A 23,473-nucleotide genomic window follows, 5' to 3' on the forward strand; every position below is an offset into this window, starting at 1 on the left:
TCTCTGACCTGCAGTCCTGCCCCTCGGGGCACCTTCCACACAGCATCCAGAGATCTTTCTGACACATCAGTACATCGTTTCCCTGTTGACAGCCCTCCTGTGACTCCCTCCTGCCCAGTGCACCCTTAGCCAGTGCCTCACTCACGCAGAGCAGGGGCCGCACATTCGTTGTGCATCTGGGAGGCAGGTCCTGTGACTTTAGGCACTAAGGTCCAGAGGTGTAGTGAATTGCCTGAGGTCACACAGCAAGTGGCAGAGTCCGAATGTGAACCTGGCAATGTGGCAGCAAGGCATCTGTCTCCTCACTGCTCCCAGCCCATCCTGGGCACCAAGGAGACACTCGGTCAGAGTTTGCAGAGTGTAATTGGATTTGGATGGATTGGATCGGATTAGATTCGACCTGGCAGGCAGCCTGGCCTAATGGGCACTGGCCCTCTGAGGACCAGGGTTTCTGGGAATGACTCTGAAATTCTATCTCACTTCCCCTCCAGGAGGGAAGACAACAGGCTTTCTGCTGAACTCATCTCTGGCTGCCCCCCCATATCGAGGCTGAGGGAGATGTGTGGCTCCCAAGAGCAAACATGGAACAAAGCAGGGAGCCACAGGGCAGAGTTTGAGCCAGGGCCCCTTAGTCCAACAGGCTCAGGGAAGTCTGCTCTGTGCCTGGGCCAGGGCTGGGCCTCTGGGATTGGGGGTGGACACGTGTAGGCTCAGCCTGCTCTTGAGGAACACGCAGGCTCACGTCAGGGTGAGCAGTCTGCCAACCGGAGCCAGCCCCAGTGGGCCTGGCTGGCTGGGAGGAGTTAGGGTGGGGCTGGAGGCTGCCTCCGAGGCTTTGGCAGAGGAAGTGGAGTCGCAGACCCACAAAGTGCCAGGACCATTCTCCTGGAACAGCAGTGCTTAGTACTGAGACCTCACATGCCCCAGGGTTCACCTCTCCACCTTTGGTCTCCACCTGGCCCCCATGGCCTTGGCAGTAACCATGCAGCAATACTGCCTGCAGGAGGAGGCACACTGGCATTCCTTCCCGTTAGCTCACTGCCCTCAGGATGGCCCTCCTGGGAGAGGACAGGGAGGGGATGCCACCCGCTCTGCCCCAGAGGCTCTGAGGCACAGAGGAAGCCACACACGCTCCGGGGTGGAGTGGTGTCCTGTCTCTGCACCAGCCTGCTGCCCCTGTCCCTGTGCCACTGTGGCTTAGTCTATCAGGTGAGGCACTGGAGTGGGCCATCTTCAATTCCTGCTAGTCCTGGGGTCTCCTCCACTCCAGGGTTCTGAGCTAAGTGAGGGGGAAGGGACTGACCATAGGACTTCTCAGAGCTGTAAGCTGTGAATTTCCTGCATCAGGCGTCCAAAGCACTGTGTTTCAGAGAACACACAAGGGATGCCACAATAGCTTTCCGGAATTCTTGTCTTGCCCCCTAAAATAACAGACAATGGCTTGATCTGTTCTGAGATAGGAGAGCCTTTATTTCTCTCTCCTTCCTTCCTCCTTCCTCCCTCTCTTCTTTTCCACCCTTCCTTCTCTCTTTCTCTACTCGTTCTTCTCTTTCTTCCAGCCACTGTTTGCTGATTCCTAGCGCTGTGCCAGGCCCTGTGCTGGGTACTCGTGATACAGAAAAGCAAAGCTCAGGCCTCCCCCAGTTACCCATGGCTGGCAGGAAAGAGAGTAGCATAAGCAGCTGTTCCGATTTAAGACAAGCAGAAGGAAGCAGCAGCAAAGTGGAAACAGTGTAGTAACAGTCACACTTTATTGAGAACCTGCCCTGTGCCATACTTGATACAGTTATCTCATTTGAGCTTCACGGCAGTCCTTGGAGGTAAAGATTATCACATCCCCATTTCACAGCTCAGAAAACAAGCGACCCAGAGAAGGCAGCACGGCAGCCAGAGGGGGGTCCTGCCCCCAGCCCATCTATTGAGTGGGGCAGTCTTCCTCTGGCTGTCTTGAGTGTGGTGAGCCCATGGCTGTGCCACCTTCGGGGCCTGGAGTTGGCCTCTCCTCCTGGTGGCTTTTCAGGTACTCACTAAGCATTGGCTGAGCGTCTGCTGTGTGCAGCTGTGGTTCTAGATGCCGCAGCCAGCAGTGACCAGGACACATCCCCTGCCTGAGGAGCTCACCATCTAATGGGAGAGACCAAGAGCAGGTGTAGATACAGAGCTACCCCGTCAGCATGTTTTAAACTGGAGAGCCAAGGGAACCAAGAACAGCAGCTTGGATTGGGGTTGGGTCCTGAGCAGCTCTGGGAAGATGAAAGCATCAGTTAGGCAGAAGAGGGACTAGTTTCCAAGGCCAAGCCCAGAGGAGGAAGGGTTGTGGAGGAGGCTCTGCCAGGCCTGCTTCTGGCCTCAGTGGGGCTCAGAGGACAAGCCGGTGAGGGAGTCACAGACCCAGGCAGTCGTCACACAGCTCCTCGGGGGAACCTTGCCCCATTTGGAAAGGCTGGAGGGGTGGCGGATGCAGTCAGAGACATCCCGTGGTGCATGGGGCTGAGGCTCCATTCTAGCTCAGGGCCTTTCCGTGACAGCCACGGAAGGTCAAAAGAGGAGCCAGGTGTTGTGTGCTTTGTTGAAGGGCTGCCCAGAGAGCTGCAGCGGGAGGCAGCATCTGAATTGGCCCTGAATTTTAATAGGCTTTTAAGTTGGGGACAATTAGCAGTAACAGGCACCATGTATTAGGCTAGTGCTGTGCTGGTTCCGGATTCTGCTCACCCAGGAAATGTTTGCTGCCAGTCAGCCCCTCTGGGCGGACTCCAGGGCCGGAGAGCCTTGGCTGGGAGCCCGGCGGCCTGGGTTCCAGCCCTGCTGTGTGCTCTGAGACACTCGCTGCCCATCTCAGGGTCTCATTTTCTCTTCCTGAAAGGTAGATGGACAAGATGGGCTGCACGGATCCGCCCAGCCCTGACCTTCTGTGGTTCCACCGGCCACACAGCCTGTCTGCTCACAGCCTGAAGGCCAGTGCTGCCAGGGAAGCTGGATTATCAGCTCAGGGAAGCCACAGTCACCCCAGGCTGGTCACTTACAGCCATCCTTGGAGTGGTTGCAGGGGTCATTTTGAAGTGTGATGGTGATGCCCTGACACCCACACATCTTGGGGACACAGCACCCTGGGAGCACTCATGCTGAGCAGATGCCAGCCTTGCAGCACAGCCAGGGAGCCTGGCTCACTCCAGCCTGGGGGCTGGTAGGGCTGCGAGGGCTCTTGTCTCAGGCGGCCCTCACCTCATTTTGGAAAATACAGTTTTCAATAAAAATATATTAGTTATGTTAACTTGTAATAAGTTTTTAATTTTTAAGTAAGTTAATAAACATAAATTCCTCTCCTTTAATTTCTAGTATGGTAAATATTAATAGCTGTAACCCATAAACACATATACCAAAGCTCTTGGGGCTCCTCTATAATTATTACGAACATAAAGAGGTCCTGAAGCCAGTCCCACTAACGATCACCGCCCCATCCCTTGCCCTCCATTGGAGGGACAGTGGGGCCTCATGCTAGGGCTGCTGGGCCAGAGGCAGGGTGCGGGAGCCTGGCCTGGAGTGCTGAGGACTGATCACAGCACCTCGGCTCCACCTCAGGGTCTTCAGGTGGAGTGGAGGCCCCCTCTGTCCCCACAGTGGTTCAGAGGACTAAGGTGGAGACCTTTGAGATTGGCACTGCCAATGGGAACTGGGGCTCACCCTTCCCAGCTCTGCAGTTCTGTTGCTTCGTGTCATGGTGACCATGGATTACTATAGTTGGTAGTGATGCTAGATTACCCCAAAAATTATCCTATGATAGCAAAGCAACAACATCTTGGCTCATTATTAAAGTCAAGAGACTCAAAAAGAAAAATCACTTGATGGCAAGTCCACGGTGAATGAGAAAACTGAGTGATCTCTACAGCTTAATACTCTGTAGTCCGAGGTTCGGGGCCATGTGAGCTCCCCAGAGACACATTCATGGCTCTTGATGATTAGCAGGGCTTCTCGTAAATTGTGGTTCTTTGGCTGGGAATGGAAATTCAATCTCCCTTTCTTCATCACACGTAAGCCTGAGCTAAACAGGGGCCCTTGGGCTCTTCCCAGCTTACGAAGAAGCACAGCTCTGCTTACAGCATTGATCTCCGTGCCACCCGTGGGACAGCCCTGGGAAAGTAACGTGGGGCGGTAGTGCTAGGGAGCATAGCCCATGAGTCAACAAGATCCAAGAGGCCAGGGGTGGTGGCTCACGCCTGTAATCCTGGCACTCTGGGAGGCCGAGGCAGGAGGGTTGCTTGAGCTCAGGAGTTCGAGACCAGCCTGAGCAAGAGTGAGACCCTGTCTCCACTAAAAATAGAAAAATGAGCCAGGCGTGGTGGCGTGTGCCTGTAATCCCAGCCACTCGGGAGGCTGAGGCAGGAGAGTTGCTTGAGCCCAGGACGTTGAGGTTGTTGTGAGCTAGGCTGACACCATGGCACTCTAGCCCAGGTGACAGAGTGCAACTCCGTCCCCCCCGCACCCCCCCAAAAAAAGAAACAGCTTTGAGGAATTGGTGGACTTGGAGACGGGCCTAGGAGTTAGTTTATGGAAGACAGGAGAGGGTATCCAGGGAGGATGGAGGAGCAAAGGAGAAAAGGAGGATGGGGCACCTCTGGGGGACAGTCAACAGGCAGCATGGGATTGATTGCAGGCCCAGGCAATGCGTGTGGGAGGGTGGGACACAGGGCTGGGAAGAAGCTGGACAGCAGAGAGCCACGGGAGACATATAAGGAGGGAGGGCAGGTGACCCTGGGCCTTGAGCCCACCACTTACCATGGACATTAATGATGGTCAGGGAGACTGCTTCGTGGCCACCACCCCAGGCCACACCCTCGCCAGGGCAGGCAGGGCAGGAGTCTCCCAGAAGACCTGATGAGAGATTGAATATGTCTCAATGGGCCAAGGAAGTCCCTCTACTTAAAGCCACCCCTGAGGTGGGGCTGCCTGGCTAGGGCCCCAGGGAGGAGTTACACTTCCTCCCCCTCTGCAGCCTTCAGAAGTTAGTGCTCCGTAGAGAGATCCAGTCTGTGTGTGCCTGGCGCTTTTCCTGTCTGACCACATTTCATTCGCATCCCTCCTCCGGAGGCAGAGGTTACCGTGCCCATTCTACAGAGGAGGCTCAGAGGAGGGAAGCAGTTGTCTGCAGAGCACACAGCTAGTGAGGAGGCTGGATTCACACCTACACCTCCCTGACTTCACAACAACCTTTCTAAGAAAGCCACGTGCTAGGGCCGGCTTGTCTCAGCTCGTAAGAGCCAACTGTACACAATTTCTTTCCAGCTCCGCCTTCAGTGACATCTCCCTGGTAGCTTGGAACCAGCCATGGTCAGAGTATTTATACCACAGAAACTGGCAAACGCCACGGATCAGCCCTCCACCCTGCAGGTGGTTAAATGCCTATCAGCATGCCACGGTCTGTGCGATTCGTGCATAAATTCTCTTGGAATTGAGTCAGCGGAAAGCTCTCTCCACGTGAACGGGTCACTTCTGTGAGGAGCAGCAGCATGAGAGTGCTTTACTTATTCAGTCATTGGTTAGCTGGTTTTACTCTGCGTCAGTCCAACAATTTGATTTGGAGATATGAGAAAGTCAAGGTGAAAGAATGATAAAAATGGCAAAATCCGGTGAAACCAGGAGTAAGGGTACTAGGAAGAGTGCAGGCTTCACTCTTGTTCGTTTGTTTGATTTTAACTTAAGACTTTTTTTTATCTTTGTCATAACTACCAGGGTGTTTGTGTTTTCAACATATGCTAAGTTGCCACACACCCATGTTTAAAGTGGACAGGATTGAGATTGAGCTGGGCCTCACCTTGAGCAAGAGGCCAGTGTGTGCCCTGGGGAAGGAGGCCGCCCTGTGTGTGTGCAGCTGCCCACGGCGTTCACTTCCTCTCTCCAAGGCCAGCCTCGCTCCCGCGTTAGTTTCCTGAGGTGGAGGTGGGAGTCGGGTCACAGAGCTGGTGTGCTGGCAGACAGCAGCTCTTCCCTTTCATCTGCCTTTGGCCTCTTGATGGACTTGTGACTTACAACCTCTCACTTGATCCCTGACCTCATAAATTCTGGAAACTCCTCACAAACCACAGGAAGATAAACATCAGCTGGGTCAATGGAAGAGGGTCTGAGCTACCCCAGGCAGACAGGGAGGGGAGGTCAGTTCTGCTGGGGTGGGGGTGTCCTAGAACCATGGGTGACTGGGGCGGGGGGAGCAAATGACTCCAAAATGAAAGTAGTTCCACAGACCACGTCTGTAACCTGACCTAGGGCAGGAGCTTCGCCCCCGTGGGTCCCGAGGTGTCATTGACAGTGCAGCTCACAGAGCGAGGCCAACTCCAGACCCAGGCACCAGGCCCTTGGTTTCTCCCTAAGGGATCTCCATGTGAGTGGCTGATGCACACGTGTGTGTGTGTATGCGTGTGTGTACACGCGTGTGTGCACGGTGCATGCAGTGGCAGCCCAAGAGCGCACTATTTGATTGTGACGTACCATCTGGCTATCTCTTTTCAGCCTGAAATTTTCTCTCTCCCTCCCTCTCCCTGGTCCCCAACCCCTTTCTTGTCCATCTCTCTTCCCAGAGGGTATGAACTGCATGAACAAAGACCATGGCTGTGCCCACATCTGCCGGGAGACGCCCAAAGGTGGGGTGGCCTGCGACTGCAGGCCCGGCTTTGACCTTGCCCAAAACCAGAAGGACTGCACACGTAGGTAGATGGAGGCAACTGGGTCAGACATCCCCATGTGCCTCCTGCCTTTGCTTTGTGGAGGGTCTATCCAGCCTGCTGGACGTTGGCCAGGGAGGGCAAGGCTTGGGGGAGGCATGAGGGACAGGGATTGTGAACTCCAGGCTTGGAGTCTTCCCCACTAGGCACGACACCACCAATGCTGCCCCAGGAGCTGGGCTGGATCTCACACTGGGCCCTGAGCCTGAGCTCTCCAGCAGGAATGGAGGGCTGTGGCACAGAGGTCTAAAAGCCCAGGTTTCTCCATAGGCCTGGGAAGCCCTTGGTAATGGGTTTGTACGAAGAAGGACAGGAGTTTGGTTTCGGGGTCCCATTCTGGCTGTGCTGACCTTATTTCCAGAATCAAAGATCAGAACTCATATTCTGACCCTTGCAAAGCTGACTGCAAATGATGATACCTTGGGAGATTTGGGTCAAATGAGGCCTCTGGCCAAAGGGGCCATTTCAGAACCTGCTCGGAGGTCTGCCTGCAGGGCTCAAGTGTAATCCAGCCTCTTAACAGGGTCACCCAGTTCCCCAGAAGGAGTGGGAGCCAGGAAACAAGTAGGACAATAGCTGAGCACACTCAGCTGATCCACAAATGCTTCAGACCCAACACACTTGCCCAATAGCCATGTAGGGGGATGGCAGGATGTGGCCTCTCCTCATTGGGCAGCAGGGATACCTGGACTGCTGTTGCATCTGCCCTTTGTCTACACAGAGTGGAGGGGGCTGTTGTGAGCACTTCCCATCTCTGGCCAGAGACAGGTGTTTCATACCAAGCCCACTTTCTGATGCAGAAAAGAGTTACGGAGGCATCCAGTTCCAACTCTCGATGGAGAAAGCGGTCCTCACCTAGCTGTTGAAATGGGAGACTGAGGCTGACGGGCTGTCATAAAGAAAATGACCTTTCTTTCTCCCTCATTCTGTGGAGAAGACAGCTGGCCCCTGTTGGTCCGTCCTCCTTAGTCTGCGATTCTCTCAGCTGTCCTCAGCTCTCCTTTGGGCATCTCGTCACAGCTTTCCAATTCATGCTGTCCTCAAGCAGCCGCCAAGGCCCTGGGGACCCACGTGCATCAGCCAAGATCTGATTCACCCATTCCCCAAAGTGGAGGTGCTTCCTTTTGCCCCAGCTATGGTCCGAGGGGTGGGCCAGCCTTCCTGTGTTCTGGCTCTTTCCTGTGGAATAACAAAGATAAGCAGGTATGCTGTCACCAAGGGCAGGACCAGGTGGGGGCAGCTCCAGCCCTGGGACCCCAGTGAGGCACCCTTTCCTCTATGCCAGATGGATTCCTTTAACTGCAGAGGAACCTCCTGCCAGCTGGTGCTTTCAGAACAGAAAATGCTGACTTCATTTTCCCCAGTCTTCCCTGTTGCATGATCCAAGTTTCCTCACAAGAAAGGCCAAGGGCAAGAACACGTGGAGTTGGCAGGCTCCTCGATAGCCAGAAGGACAGTGCACTCCCTCAATCAGGGCACGGGCCGCAGGCCAGCGTGGCTGGGACAGCTCACTACCTGATTCCACAGTGCCATCTGGGACAAGTGCTACAAGGAGAGTTTGTTCAGAGAGCATCTCCTGAGGAGCTGGCCTGTTGTGAGAGGTCAGGGACAAGGCAGGGGTCTGTGAGCAGTTAAGACCCCCCACCCCTACCCTGGCTGCCCCATCAGAGAGGAGCTAAACCCTTGCCCAGAGCATTGGCTGGTTTCCGAAGCAGTAGTCCCACACCCCCACTGGGTGGCTGGGTGTTGCCAAGGTGTGGAGAGCCTGGTGCGGTTTCCGAGGCCCTGAGGCCCCCCATGAAGGGCCTGCACAGGTGGCTGCCCAGCCAGTCCCGCTTTGGCCCCTCTATGTGGTTAGGGAAGCAGTGTTGGTGTGAACTTAGCTCTGAGCTCTGAGACTTTCACTCTAGTCCTTGAGGTCACTTGTGGTCCAGGAAATTATCATTTCAAGTTGGGTTGGGGGCTGACGCCTGACTTAGCCAGCTTTTCTGGACCAGGGGGACCAAATTCTCCTCTGTCCAGAGCCCGGGATCCATACTAGGGCCACAGCAGGCTTTCTCCATCCTTCCTTGTCTTCATAGAGCTTGGGCTCAGTTATTTCCATGAGAGCTGTAGGCTCTCCAGGTGCTCGAAGGCTCGGCCCGTGGGGGTCTGTGAGATGCACAAACACCTGTGTGGAAGGAACAAGGGCCCTGAGTGGAGACCTCCCTCCAGTTGCCTCAGGCAGGCCTGTGTCCTCATTGGAGGCACTTTGGGGGTGCAGCCCATCCCAGAAGTCCCCTGGAGCTTGGGGAGAGCTGTCTGCAGTATTCTCACTGCCTTCTCCCTAGCTCCATCCCTGCGCACTCTGAAATGGGACTCTGCTTAGTCCCAGAAAGGCACAGGATGTCCAGCCCAAGCTGGGCTCTACCTGGGTCTCTCCCCATCACCTGAGATGTTTGCAAAGCTGCAGCCTCCTGGAACCCTTGGCTTCGCTGAGCCTCTTTCTGGCGAGAGAGACAAGATGCTTCAGAGATGAGCGAATGTGACTTCCGGATGCCAGGCTCCATCCCAGAGTGCTAAGAGAAGAGTCACTTCTGCGAAAAAGGGGCCAGAGGGCTTTGTGCTTGAAGCCCCAGTTGTGTTTCCAGAAGTATTTTTTAGGTCCTTTAAATTTCACCCTAGAAGTTGAACCCCTCCTTCAGATGGTCACCAGCTCCCTGCAGAAGAGGGGCAGCCCCTTAGACCCTCTGCCTGCTGAGGACAGCATCTAAGGCACTGAGCAGACACTTGTCCCCATCAAGCCATTCTCTTTATATCCTCCTCACCTGCCGTGGAGGCTGCACGTGTCCAAGGCTGAAAGGGCCACCGTCACTCACGACAATCTTTGTGAAAGGAGGAGTGCCTGAGGAGAGCAGCTGCCAAAGTTACTTCTGAAATGTTTGGAATCCTTTCCCGGGGAGTTGCCACCAAATGACTTTCCTCTCGTACCAGCCATGCTAATGGATCAGCCTAATAGAATCTAATTAATTGAAACTCTCAGGGTTTAGAATTTTTGAACCCTCTGACTATAGTTGGTCTGAGATTTATTTTTGCATATTTGATCATCACTAGGGTTTTGCCAAGTAAATTCAAGAGTGGAGACAGAATTCTGGACAAGTGGTTAAGGTATCCAGGAACACACCGTGTGCTGAGGCCCTGGTGTACCCTTTGTGTGCAGGTGACAGGCTTGCAGTCTCACTAGCATAACAAAGCCGGGGCTCTGAGAACCCCTCCCAAAGGGACCTTGGATCACCTTGTCCTCCTCCAGCAATCTCTCTCACCCTGGAAACTGATAATGGGTTTTCTTTTAAATAAACTGGAATTTGTAATTTTTTCTACTTCAGACTGACTCCTTTCTGTTCAGCCTCTTTTTCAACCAGGCCAGGTTGCTGCTGTTGTGGAACACTTTGAGATTCTGGGCTGAAGGGCACTAGGTCCTCCAGGCCACAGGCATCAAAAACTATGCCACGTGTTTTTATTTAGGCCATTTTCAGAGCTGCACCTCGATGATATTAATTTGCATTGCCAAGCTCCAGGAGGATTAGGGCTTTTGGGCATAGAGTTTGAGATGGCCACTGGGACTTGGCCATCACCAGGCCATCCCCTCGGTAGTCTGGGGCTGTGGTCACAGGGTGCTGCTGCCTGCGGTGGTTCTCCCTTCCTCTGGGTGGACATTGTGGGGACATCCTTCCACGTACCCCAAGACATAGGCAGAGAAAAGAAAGCTCTGCAAGAACTAAGGAAATGAGTGTCACCTCTAGCCATCGGCCTGCCATCTCCCCTCCTCTGACAACTTGCTGAGTTTGTCCTGGTATTAATAGACATTTGCCCCATTGAAAGAGTCCATTGTAAAGTGTCTTGCAACCTAGGAAGGATAAAGGTGTCTAGCTTGTCACTTTCTTCAGCTACTACTGTCTGAGCACATCAGCTGTGTGCCCACTCTGTTTAAAGCCCGCAGAACCCCAAATTCATTCTCTGTCCCCCCAGTTCAGCTCTAGGGAGTTAGCAGTCCCAGGGAAGACCCCGGCGGGGTGACTTGCTGGGAGATGCCCATCTGGTGCCTGGCAGGCCTCCGTGGTCCTGCCCACTCACCATCTTTGGCCTCTCTTTCCCCATAGCCTGAAACACACAACCAACACCGACAAACTAATTGTTTTTATTGTTCTGTTTACACACACGTGTGTATACTTTGGGCCTAACTAGTAACCTGTAACTATGGAAACGGAGGCTGCCAGCACAGCTGCGAGGACACGGACACGGGCCCCATGTGTGGCTGCCACCAGAAGTATGCCCTCCACTCAGACGGTCGGACGTGCATCGGTAAGTAGGTGCCTCTGCCGCACACCGCCCTTGCGTCACCACCCCCACGCGGGGCACACCGTGAGGCCTGAAGCCTGCCAGTACTCTCCCAGTCCCGGTTTCTCAGAAGGAAGCGTAAGGGGAACAGGAGGAGGAAGGCCCATGGGAATGATGGAGATGGCAGGCGTCCCCAAAGGCAGCCCAGGGCCATGCCCGCCTGCCTTGTGTTCCCTGGTGACACCTGCCTGGGGGCTCCCTAATGGGGCTTTCTGCTTGTCCTCATCCTCAAAGTGAGGGCTGGTCCCAGACAGGTGTTCTGTGGGGAGAAGGAAGGTGTGTGTACCTGAGCAGGCATCTGCCCTTCCTGAAGTACAAGGTTTCCTCCCCTAACACGGAAGCCCACGGCCAGACCCACTGCAGTGGCTCCGTTAGTCACGTGAGCTGCCCACCTACAGCAGTCTGGAAAACCGAGAGGTTTTTCTCAGAACTTTGCGTTAAGTCGCTATTGCCCAAAAGTCCAGGGTAGATGGGTGGCGTGAATCCTGTGTGGGGTTGGGTGTCTTATTCCGAGGAACCGGCCTCTCTCAGAACTTCCCTCCCTCTTGAAGTCCACGTTTCCCAGCATTGCCCTGCCCCATTTACTCACCTGTCACATGAGTCTCTGTCACCTCCTTCCTCCTGCTCCATATTTCCAAGGGGAAGCTAGAATATTTGTATTTCCTACCATGATCGCTAGTAGGCTCTTTTCTCCCACTCAGAAATAACAGCGGATTTTTTAACTAAGAAAGAGGGGGATTGCAAAGTTGACACCAGAGTTCGCCCTCTTCTTTCTCTTCAGTGTTAGCAAACGTTAGAAACCCCACACAAATCGGTTATCACATTTATTATTCATTTTAAAAAGGCCCCATTTCTTATTGTAAACTCAGAAGGTATTTCTTGAGGGTCAGTAAGCAGGCAGAAGCGCGGGGAGCAGAGCTGGCTTCTGCCCTGTCCCCTGGGACTCTGCTCCTGCCTCTCCGGGAGCTGGGCCCTGGGCCGGTGGGGGCACCAGGCCGTCACCTCTGTCATCTGGGGCTGTGGTCACAGGGTGCTGCTGCCTGCGGTGGTTCTCCCTTCCTCTGTGTGGTCTCTTCTTTCAGACAACCATTTTTTTTATTTCATTTTTATCTCATTCTTCCTGCTTTTCTGGTGATGGTCCCTGATTGCCTGTCTTGTCTGGTAACTGACGTTCATTAATTATTTTCAGAGCCAAAAGCCAAACCAAACCAACCAAATAATCAAAAAAAAAAAAAAATTGAAAGTCAAACCCGGTCTCAGACCAGTGTCTCTATTGCAGCCTGATCCCGTCTAGAACCTCCTCCCCTCCAGCCTCTCCCTCTGCTGTCCCGCCTGGGGGCTCTCCCAGGCCCTGCTGGCCTCTCCGCTGTCTCGTGTGCTCCAGGTCTCCCCCAGGGTTTGCCATCTCCAGTGGAGCCGGCTCTGCGGCCGCTGGACCGGTGCAAACAGCTGCCGGGCCAGACACACACCCAGCCTTTGTCTAACACATCTCGTCTTTGTCTGCCTGACTCATCCTTTCTGATTTTTTTATTTTTTAATGTCTGCTGCATGTGAAGGTCCCAGCTTGAATCCGCTTTCTAAAGTAACTTCCAAGCCCCTCTTCCCTCCCCTCTCATTAGAAAATATCCTCCATGCCAGCTCCCGCTGCCGCTGCTCCACTCCTGCCAGGATGAGCGCCTTTCATCTGACTTTGCTCACTGTTCATCGGTCCCCCCTTGGGAACGAACGTCTTCTGACTGAGCAGAGAAACTCAAGCCCGCTAACCTCGTACACCGCCCCGCAGGAAGCGTCTTGGCGCAGCCAGCACGCTCCCTGGCCCGCCCCGGGCCTTTGCTTTTCTGTATGCTCCTAAAATGACTGACCCCTCTCAGCAGCCCCTTGTCGGGCACCTGGATGTTTAGCTCTAGTCCTCTATAGACAAGCAGGCAACCAGCGCTGCCCCAATCGATCCCGCGGCTTCTCTGTATCTGTGCGATTGGGTCCGTTGTTGTGTGTGTATGTGTGTTCCTTTGTGTGTTTTGTTCTTCATTTTGCACAAGTGTTTGGCACACTTCACTTCCTTGTGACAGGGCATCTGCTGTCCCAGGCACATCCATCACCGGACCTCGCGGCCCTGTCTCTGTTCCCTCGTCCTGTGCCTTGTCCTGCGCCTGCCTCTCCAGCCTGAGCAGGCCCTGTAATCACCTATGTTCGTGAGCACCGCAGTGGTGCCGTCTGCTGCCGTGGCCCTCTGCCTGAGCCGCCGCCACCGCCGCCTCTGTTTGCTCGTGGGCCCAGAGTCCCTTCTGTGCCCCAGGGCATTTTGTGGTCATTCCTCCTTTTCTGCACGACCCCCGCCCTCGCCCTTGCTGCCTCTCGCTTTGCCCTGAACATACCCACCTGGAGGTTCCTGGGATTAGCCCTCGGCGCGGACGCCGTGCTGGCCTGGCATGCTGCGTTGGCTTTGTGTGCGCCACGCCGAGAGGCTGACTGTCTTGGGCCGCGGGAAGTGGGCTCTCATTAACCACCGGCTCCATGTTTGTCCCTTACTTGTGTTTTAGAGAAGGATGAGGCTGCAATTGAGCGCTCTCAGTTCAATGCCACGTCAGTAGCTGATGTGGACAAGCGGGTGAAACGGCGGCTACTCATGGGTAACACTTTTCTTCCACTTCCTTTGTCGTACTTGCACTTTGTGTGTATGTGTGTGTGTGTGTGTGCACGCGCATGTGCGTGTCTCAGGCATGTGCTGGTGTGTGGGTGTGAGCATGTGTGTGCTGGTGTGAATCTGTGTGTTGTGGGGTGTGCCCACATGTGTGCAGTCATGTGTGTGTGTGAGTGTGGGGGGCTCCACTCCAGATGTGACCTCACCTCTTCCTTTTTAAAGTTTGTACCCTCCATAAAGCACATGTGTTCTTTGTGTCTGCTGGCCTGAGCCTGTGAGGAGACACTGGGGTAAAGCTCCCCTACTCGCAGGAAGCACCCACATTTGCAGCAGGACCCCAGCACCCGCAGAGCAGCACTGCGGCTCAGCCACAGAGCAGGGCGCTCAAGTAGAAGGGGGTCCTTACCTGTCTCCCCTCCAGGAAGGAAGCCACCATCCAGGGCCTCTAGTACCTCACAAGGGGAAAGCCACCTATTTCTCACGTGCCACTCAGAGTGTCTCCGGAGGCTGCTGGCAGGGTTGATCCAGGGCCAGTGTGTGGGAAGAGAAGGAAGAGGAGAAAATCCCTGCTCTTGGGCAGCTCAGTCTGCCTCCTCCCTCGGTCACTCCTGTGTCCGTCAGTTGGTTCCACAGTGCTAGGCTTGCTGGCCTCTGGGCTGCACTAGCTGCCCAGGGCCTCCTGAGCATAGCTGTGGTCACCCAGGGCTATGGCTCTTGGGTAGCTCACACCAGCCCTGGCAGCTGTGGGGTTGGTGGTGCAGTCTCCATTTTTCAGAGGAAGAAACTGAGGCTCCCTGGGGGGCCCTGGCTTGCCCAAGGTCGCACACTGCCCAACCTAGCTGAGCTCCGCCCAGAGGTCATGGCTGTGTGGGCTGTCTCAGGTGTTGGGGTCACAGGACCGTGAAGGTCAGAGCCTGAAGGTCCCAGAGAGGTCACCTGGTTTTGTGGACTGTGTGTAGACCTTAGAGCGGCTCAGTCGTCCAGAGAGGAACCAGGAGGAAGGTTGGGGCGGAGCACAGGGAGACAGGTGGCCTCGTGTGCTGGTGAGGAAGCCTGTGGCCAGCCTGCCTCTGGGGAGTTTGGGGGAGCAAAAGCGCCCATGGGCCTGGCTGATGGTGTTCTGTGAACCCTAAAGTCCATGCTAGGGAGGACTCAGATGGGCACACTAAGGGCCACAGAGGCCAGAGCCCTCCCCTCCTCTGGTCACACAGACAGACGGGACAAGCTTGGGCTGGAAGCCAGCTCTCCGCAGATCTTTGGGCAGGGCTTTCTCGTTGACTTGGGCAGTCTGGGTTGGCCTAGAAAGAGCTGGAAAGAGCAGAGGGGTTAGGCTTCGAGCCTCCAGCCCAGGCCCCAGCCAGCAGGAATGACCGGTACCCTCCAGGAAGGCGGGAGTCAGCACCGTGGACTTTCTGGAAAGGTGGCTGGAGGTGGCAGTGGGAGACCCAGAGTTGTCACTGTTCTGAGGCCATGCTCAGGTCTCAGAGGGCCCAGAGCCCTCAGCGTCACTCACTAGGAGTGGTGGCACTACTGTCCAAAGCCAGAGCAGGGCAGAACCAGGAGCTGGGCCCCTCAGGTACCCCGTGCCCTTCCTGGGAAGAGGATGGGTGGCAGAAGAGGGCTGAGCTGCGTTGGCATAGAGCAGGTGGGCGGTGCAGTGGGTGGGTCGGTGGGGAGAGGGGCCTCTGTACTTGCTTTTTATAATTAGAGTTTGGGAAATGGCCCAGAACCAGATCCTGGAGCAGGTTGGGGAGGTGAGGAGGGAGGCGCTGAGAGTACAGGTAACCTCACCCTGGGTTTGGAGGCAGACAGAGGGATTGCTTCGGGGGGTCTGTGCCAGGCATTGGGGTGGGGACCAAGGAAACGGCTCCCTGTGTTCCCACCTCTCTGGTTATCAAAATCCCCCCATCCCACCCTCTTAGAGCCTGTCCTGCCCCCCAGACGGAGGAGACTTCTCCCTCTGGTCTCCCTGCAACGAGGGGACAGGGCCCACAGCCCAGGCCTCACCCTGAACCAGGTAGCCAGACTCAGAGGCTTCCACAAAAGGTCAGTCTTGGGGCTCCAAATCTAGAGCACAGGTGAGCCCCTATCTGGCGAGCTCATAGTTCTTAGCACCTGTCTCTGAGAGCCACCTGTGTGATAAAGACCTAGTCCCCAGGGAGGCGTGGCTGCCCCCACGCTGTATTCATAGAGGCAAGGTATGGAGAGCGGGGGAGGTGACCCTCCCCTTCTGCCCCGTGCTGGTAAGAGCACACCTGGGCATCACACTCAGAGCCAGGCCCTGCGTGGAGAGAGCAGCCTGGATGGGGAGGGGACTCAGAGCTGCTCAGCCCCATCTGTCAGTGCTGCCAGCGTCACCGGCCCGTGGGAGAGAGCACCAGCGCTTTATCCTGTTAGCCTGTGGGGCTGCTGGGCAGCTCGAGCCCTGTTTGGGGTCCTAGGAGGGGAGTGAGGTAGGACAGGCAGAGGGGGAAGGACCCAGCAACAGATGGAGAAGGCGAGACATGGCAAAGTCAGACCCTGGGCCGCCGGGCTCCCAAGTCTGTGCCCTTGACTGCTGCACTGGCCAGCTCCCACGAGAGCACGGAGATGGGTGCTGGGTGTGAGAGAAGACTGGGCGGCCAGAATGGTCTGATGTGAGCAGGGCCCGTTGGAGTCCTGGGACAGGCTTGCTCCAGAGCAGGGCACCTGTGCCATAGTCACATGGGGGCTAAGACAGCCGCAGGTTTCTTCTGGCCCTGAGTTGCCAGTGATCTCCTGTGTTAAGGGTTTATTTTTAGAGTGGGTAGGGGAGGATCGAGAGAGGGCTCCCTTTCCCCCAGGAGTGAGCAGGTGCGGAGAGCTCAGGGCAAAGGGCTCCCAGGGCTGCTTTTGCCAGCCCCAGGAACCTCTGGGCATATACCCATCTTTGTCATTCTCCCTGCGGGCCACACATGAGGAGCAGACAGAGTGAAATCTCCTCCTTGTGAGCTTTCTCCTCTTGCCATGGGGTGTCCAGGGCCACACCCTCCATTCTGGACGGACAAGCCGTCAGTCTCCGGGAGGGGGCGTGGCCTCAGTGCCGCAGCTCTGTTGCAGGCTTCCTGTTCCAACTTGCTTTCCCCCAAAAGGAGATGCAGAATTTAGATTTCATACACTCTTACCAGCTGTTTGAATTAGAATTATTTTGGAGATATTTTGTGCCCAGACTGAAGAGGTCACAGTCCCTTAGATATCTGCAAGTCATATAATTAACAGCCTCACCTAACACCCAAGAGCCAGGACAGAAGTGAGAAACAGAGGACACAAAATATATGAACTAAAACTGAGGCGGTTTGCCCATCTCTGAGGCTCTCAATTCCTTGCCTGAAACCTGCCTGCTTTTTGTTTGCTCAAGTTGTGACATTTTGATTATAAGGTTCCCAAGTTTAGAAACCATAAGTGACGTGACATGAACACGAAGTGATATGAGCACCAGCATTGACTGAAATTTTGCAGCATTACTTGCAGCAAGTCTGTGCTCTTGGCTGTTGCCTGGCCAGCTCCCACAAGAGTCCTTAGGTGCACAGAACTCCATCCTCTGGCAGCACCAGGATGCAGAAAAGGCCATCTCCGATAGAAACCACAGAAGGGAGGACACATGGCTCAGAGGGGTTCAGTGGCTGCAGCTGCACAGCTGGTCAGGACAGAGCCGGGATTCTGGCTCCAGGGGCGAAGGGAGTGCTCCCAGCAGCAGACGCAGTGGTTGTCAGTCTGGAGTGTGCGTGGGGAGAGAGAATACCTCCAGAGAGCTATTCTCTGGGGGCCGGGGGCCCAGGGGCCTCTAGCACAGTGGTGTGGGGCCATTCAGGGCTACGTGGCCCTGCCGCACTCTTGGGTTCACAGTGGCACCAAGCAGTTGCTGTTTATGGCAGTTACCCCGTCACTGAGCACAGGGTAAGGGCAGGGTCAGTTATGTTTCCTTTGAAGAGGCCTCAAAACATGTAACCAGCTTTAGATTGCCTTGAAAATCAATTACAGGTTTTGAATTTGAAGGGTAAAGTGATAAATGTCGAGGACCTGGTAGGCTTGCTCCGTGACACGTCTGCATGCCTGGCAACGGGTGTGGGTCGAAGTTTGCCACGGGCTCCTTGGGCCCTACTTGTGGCAAGATTGGTGGGACGCCGTTGGTCAGATGTGTCAGCTCTGGTTGTACAGCAAGTTCCTTTCCCAGAGGAACACTGAGGGCACATGGTGTGTTCATTTCCTACTGTGGCTATTAACAAATTACCACAATCTTAGTGGCTTAAAACATCACAAATTTATTATCTTCTCTAGGTCAGAGATGGGACATGGCTCTCCCAGGGCTAAGAGTGTAGTATGGGCAGCTTCGGAAGGCTCTCAGTGAACCCCTTCCTCTGCTTTCCCAGCTTCTAGAGCTCCCCGTGTCCCTTGGCTCGGGGCCCATCCTCCACCTTCGGTGCCAGCAGCCTGGCCTCTCTGTGACCCACCCATTGTCACAGCCCTTTCCCTAGCCCATCTTTTCTGCCCCCATCTGCCACTTTTAAGGACCCCTTGTGATCTCACTGGGCTCATCCAGATAGTGCAGGGGCACCTCTCATCTCAAGGTTCTTAACACCTGCAAAGTCCTTTTTGCTGTGTAGGGTTGCGGGTCCTGGGGTTAGGACATGGGTATTTTAGGGGACCACTATTCTGCCTAAAACAAGTGGTTCAACTTGGGCTGCGAGGACCTCCGTCAGGGTGGAGCCCACACCTGCCCTCCTCGCTGACTTGTCCCCAGGACCACGAATGTCCCAGCACTCAGTGGGCGCTCCAGAGCCAGTGCTGAGAGTGTGGGAGGCCCCCCACCCCCTTCAGAAGGGCCGCTCTCATCCCCCAGCTCTTGCCTCAGGCAGCCTCACACTTCTCAGCTGCCCCCTGCCTGAGCTCTTCCGCCTCACCAGGACCACCGCAGCACTCCACGGTTTGCAAAGGACTTTCCAGCCAGCTCACAACCCTGTGAGGCAACTGTCCCCATTTTACAGATGAAGAACCTGAGGCCCTGGGGAGGGAGATTGCTTGGTCAGTAAGCAGCAATCTGGGCCAAGGGTCGAGCCCTGTGCACGCCAAGTCCAGGGCCCCCGTCAGGCCTGAGGGACACGCCCCGCAGGCTCAGAGCTGGACACGCCTCCTCCGGGCACTAAAGCAGCAGTGTCCACAGCCAGCCTACCCCGAGCTGACTGCCAGCCCAGCGCTCTCTGGGCTTTGCCTTCCCCCCAGGCTTCCCCAGCCTCACAGCCACCCTGTGGGCAGGTGCAAATGTGTTTTGGAGATGAGGAGACCGTGGCACAGAAAGGCAGCTCGCAATTCCTGTCCCTGTCCTCCTGCAGTGCACCTGCCTGGTCAGGCTTAGGCCCACGCTTTTCTGCTTCCTCTTGGGGTCTGGCCGGGAGTAGGTGCTAGGTGATGCTTACAGAAGTCAGAGCTGCCGGGACGCTGCCTGAGAAGCAGTGCCTGGTCTGAGGGCGCCTCAGGTTCCAGCAGGGACGGCCCCTGGAAGCCTTACCTGTCCCTTTGTACAGTAAGAGCCCTCTTCATAAATGTCCCCTGGGCCATTGCCCAACAGAACCTGGGACCAGCACCAGGGTCCGTGAGTCCCTCAATCTGCAAACATTGCTGGGCATCTCTCGGGGGCACAACCCAGAACAACAGGAGCCCCAGGGTGGCCAGAGGAGAGGGGAAAAGCTTCAGGCTTCGGTTCCAGGTCTGTCCACTCCCCAGTAGCTACACTTGGTCAAGCAAGTTTCTTCTCTGAGTGTTTCCTCATCTGTAAAATGAGGATCACAGCAGTGTGTGCTTCCTCGAGTTGTGAGGATGCGATGAGCTGACAAACAGAAAGTGCTTAGAGGGGTGCCAGGCAGAGGGCGCTCACTGTGCGTCTGCTGTGTTGGCATCGTTGGGGTGCCGAGGTGCAAACGCTGCAAAGGGAGGCCGCCAGGAGTTGAGTTGCAGGTGAGCAGGCAGGGCACAACTGGCATTCTGGTCTTCCCCAACCCTTCGTCCCCTAAACCTGTCTCCCCAGCAATGTGGCCATCTCTGTCCTGTTTAACCCCAGCCAAGCCCTCTGGGGCATGAGGAAGCAGCCGACCTGGACCTCATGCCTGCACTCAGGGACCCTGTCCTGCTGAGAAGAGGAAGAGGGAGGAGGCTTTCTGCTGCTATGACCTTAGCTTCTGAGCCCTGGGTTTTCCATCTGTCAAATGGGCATGACCAGCTTCCCTTGCCAGGGTCAACGGAGCTGGAAGTGAAAGGCTGGAGGGGCTGGCACCGAGCCAGTGCTCCATAAGGGGCTGCTCTGTCACGAGCATTCCAGGCAGGGGGCCGAGACTGGAGACCTGGAAGGCCAGGGAAGACTGGGAGGATGGGAGAGCTATTATGGTAACAGTGGCTGACACTTAGGGGACACAGACTGCTTCCCCTGCCCAGCTGCCAGCTCTGTGCCAGCTCCCCTGTCTACCCAGGGGCTGCCTGCCTATGCCGCCTCTTCTGCAGGCACCACCTCCAGGGACATGGGTCACTCCTGATGTCACCAACCTATGTCCCAGCCCTCCGCCCCACACATCCACACACCTCCTGGAAGCCACCCTCTGTCTGTCCCTTAGGCTCTGCACATTCAGCCCATCATGCCACCTATCACTCTACTCAGATGCCATCTTGTATGATTCTACCTGGCAAAGGCCACCTTGTGTGTCCAGACCTCACTGGACCTTCCCTCCCCGTCCCCTCTGCTCACCCCTCCTATGCCAGCACCCCCTGCCTGGAAATAGAGGCCAGGTCTGCACCAGCTCCTGCCCCCAGCATGCAGCACAGGGCCTTGCCCAGAGCAGGAGCTTGGGGCAGGCTGGTTAGCTCAGTCACGAATGAAGGCTTCCTGGAAGAGGTGCCGGGGATGGGTGGGGCTTCACTGCTCAGACAGGCAGGTGTCCGGCTCAGAGAGAAAGGATGGGACCTGGAGCCTGAGTGTGCCTGGCAGCAGATCTGAGTGCTGGCTAGTGAGGTGGTGACACAGGGCAGTTCCCCAGGCCCAGGTGCTTAGCAGGAGACCTGGTCAGAGTAGTGGGAGGCAGACTCTCTCTCCTTGAGCTGGGGCTCCCTGCCCACTGGCTCTGAGACTGAGCTCTGTCAGAGAAGGATCAGGTGGTCAGGCTACACCCAGTCACTGGACTGGTCCCAAGAGTGGCTGGTCTCTGGTCAGCTGGGGCCTGAGCTCCTGTCTCAAGTTTAGTCTCACACAAACACACAAACGCGGCTGGGGCTGGCAGAGGAAGGTAGGTCACAATGACTCAGCTGTCTCGAGGGGTAGAGTGGGCAGGGTGGAGGCACAGTGCCAGATAGGGCTTAGTAGAGACAAGAAGGGGGCAGGGCATTGGCTGGCCCAGCTGGGGAGACTGAGGCCTGCCCAGGGCCACCTTGGCACTTCTGGGGACCAAGCCTGGCTGGAGGGGTCCCTCTGCTGCCTCACCACCTGCTGTGGGCAGCAAGAGTAGAGGTGAGCCCCACAGACAAAAGGTGACCCTGCCCTCCCCCCCGCCCCGGCTTCCCTCATATTCCACTCCATCCCAGTGGGGACAAGGCGTGCTGGACCCCCACATGCTCCCGGCGCTTTGCACAGGGCCTGATGTGGGCGTGCTCAGCAAGCCTTAGCTGCTGTTTGGGGTATTCTAGGCAGGAGGGTCTGACCGCCAGACCTCCCCAGTCTCACAGCTGGGGGGCAGCCCCTTGCAGAGGACTGCCAGCCCAGCTGTTCGCCAGCTGTAAAACCTTGCTCTGGCTCCTTCCCCTCCCCATGCCTCAGTCCCCTGAGCCTTCTCTAGGGTGGGCACAAGGCTCCCACCCCATCTGCCTCCAAAGGATAGACTCCAGTGAGACACTGAGCGTGAGCCCCCTTGCCTGCCCCATGCAGCCTCTGAACAGCCAGGGAAAGGCAGGAGGTGAGGGGGCAGAGGCCAGGAGGAGACTCGCAGCAGCTCTGCCCCTGCCATGTGCTGTAGTGTTCAGCCACTATGTCCCTCTGAGTGGACGGGCACTCGAGAACCCTCAAGCCAGGTGAGGAGGCCTCTCCCAGGGTCTTCTTGTCTGGCTTCTGGATTGGCGTCTTCTCTGCTTCTGGCACCATCAGCCTCAGGCCTCCTCCCGCCCACCAAACGGGCACACGAGGGTATGGTTTGCCACGCGCTCAGCATGGCCCTGGAATCATGAACCCACGTGGTGTCTCTGGAAGACACTGACAAAGTTTTACCTTGCAGAGAACTCCCCTGAGCAGGGTGGGTGGAGGCCTGCAGGGTGGTTGGGCCTGTGGGCCTTTTGTTTCCACACAGCCAGGCCAAAGTCAGCAAAGGGCCTAAACAGCCCTGAGTCACCCGGGCTGTGGGCTAAAACGGCAGAGTCACAGGCACACCGGGACTGCCCCAGAGGCCACGGCACCCCGTCGAGGGTCCACAGGCCTCAGGTGTGAGCAGTGCTGGTGCTGGCTGCCGGGTCCAGGGACGCCTTCCCAAGCCTCCTTTCCCACTTTCTTTTTGGGAGCCCCCTGCTTTGTCAGGGCCGCAGTCCTGGCCTTCACAGCCTCCCTGCCTCCAGCTGCACCAACTCCCCCTGCCCCCACGTACATGCACACTGTCACCAGCACGTCCCCTAGGCTGCCCTGGGGCAGACTCATCCAGCAGCCACCCCAGCAGGCAGACAGCCTTCAGGAGTGGACGTTTGCTCAGCTGGCGGCGGACCTGGTGTCCCTGGCGGAGGTAAGAGTGGAAGCGTGGTCAGGACCAGGGCGCTGGCACTTGCAGGTGGGGTCAGGCCCCCACCACACCACTCCCTGCCGAAAGACAGGAGGTAGCAGGAGAGGTCATGCTCATCGTGCCCCGCACAGTGCCAGACACAAGCCTGCTGCACAGCACCAGGGACGAGCCACAGCCTGTCCCAGAGTTCAGAGGGCCCCTCAGGAGATGGGGCAGGTGAGGGGTACCAGGGCCACTGTGGAAGGGCCTCACCAGGGGTGTGGCTTTTGCCTAAAGTGATGGGGGCCATGGAGGGCCCAGCAGTCAGCGGAGGGAAGAGGCTCAGGGGGTCAACAGACCGGCCGAGAGAGCCAGTGGCTAACCCTCCTCACAGCCAGCTTCAGTTGATTTTGGTGGCAGAGAGCAGGTGGACCAGCCCTACCTGAGGCCTCGACAGGTCACATCAAGGACCTTGGGCTGCTCGAGCCACCAGGGTCAGGCCTTCTAGACACAGGGCAGATTAGGGCTGCAGGGTCTCCATGGGGTGCTGGGCCCACACAAGACTCACCGGATCAGAGCCCATGGGAGCGGGCCGGGCCCTGCACTGTTGACAGGCCCCTCAGTGATGTCCAGGCTCAGCACAGGCAGGAAACCCCGGGCCTTGGCCCAAATCCCCCACTGTGTTGGAAGCTGAGCCTGGCGCCACACCTAGTTGTCATTGCGGGGTGCCGTGGAGCGCCCTGTTGTGGCCTGCTCCAGCGGCCGCCGCATCGTGTCCTCAACCGGGTGAGCCTGTTCACCCTTCAGTTCCGCCCACCTCAGCTTCCACGTCGCTCTCCCAGCACCCAGGACAGAGGTGAGACTGCTTCTGAGACACTCAGAGATGGGGGACTGGTTCGATGCCCCAGGCTGATTGCCACTGAAGGCAAGGGACCCTTGGCAGCAGCGGGGGCCTCTGCAAACTAACAGGGACAAGGTGCTCAGTCCTACCCGGGTCCTGTAATGTA

The 23,473-nt window shown here is 56.5% G+C and overlaps 1 protein-coding gene across 2 annotated transcripts in view; it reads left to right on the top strand.

Annotated features, from left to right (window-relative positions):
• SCUBE1 (signal peptide, CUB domain and EGF like domain containing 1) overlaps window positions 1–23,473 on the top strand; it is a 118,018-nt gene that overhangs the window by 59,338 nt on the left and 35,207 nt on the right. Inside the window, exons 5-7 of one of the 2 annotated variants that reach the window (XM_045554718.1) lie at window positions 6,570–6,695; window positions 10,938–11,054; window positions 13,631–13,720. In XM_045554718.1, coding sequence (XP_045410674.1) covers window positions 6,570–6,695; window positions 10,938–11,054; window positions 13,631–13,720 — 333 coding nt within the window. The remainder of the gene's footprint in view (window positions 1–6,569; window positions 6,696–10,937; window positions 11,055–13,630; window positions 13,721–23,473) is intronic. The other variant, XM_045554719.1, reaches the window with a different exon arrangement.

This window comes from Lemur catta, chromosome 6, assembly GCF_020740605.2.
Source record: "Lemur catta isolate mLemCat1 chromosome 6, mLemCat1.pri, whole genome shotgun sequence".
Taxonomy (NCBI): Eukaryota; Metazoa; Chordata; class Mammalia; order Primates; family Lemuridae; genus Lemur; species Lemur catta.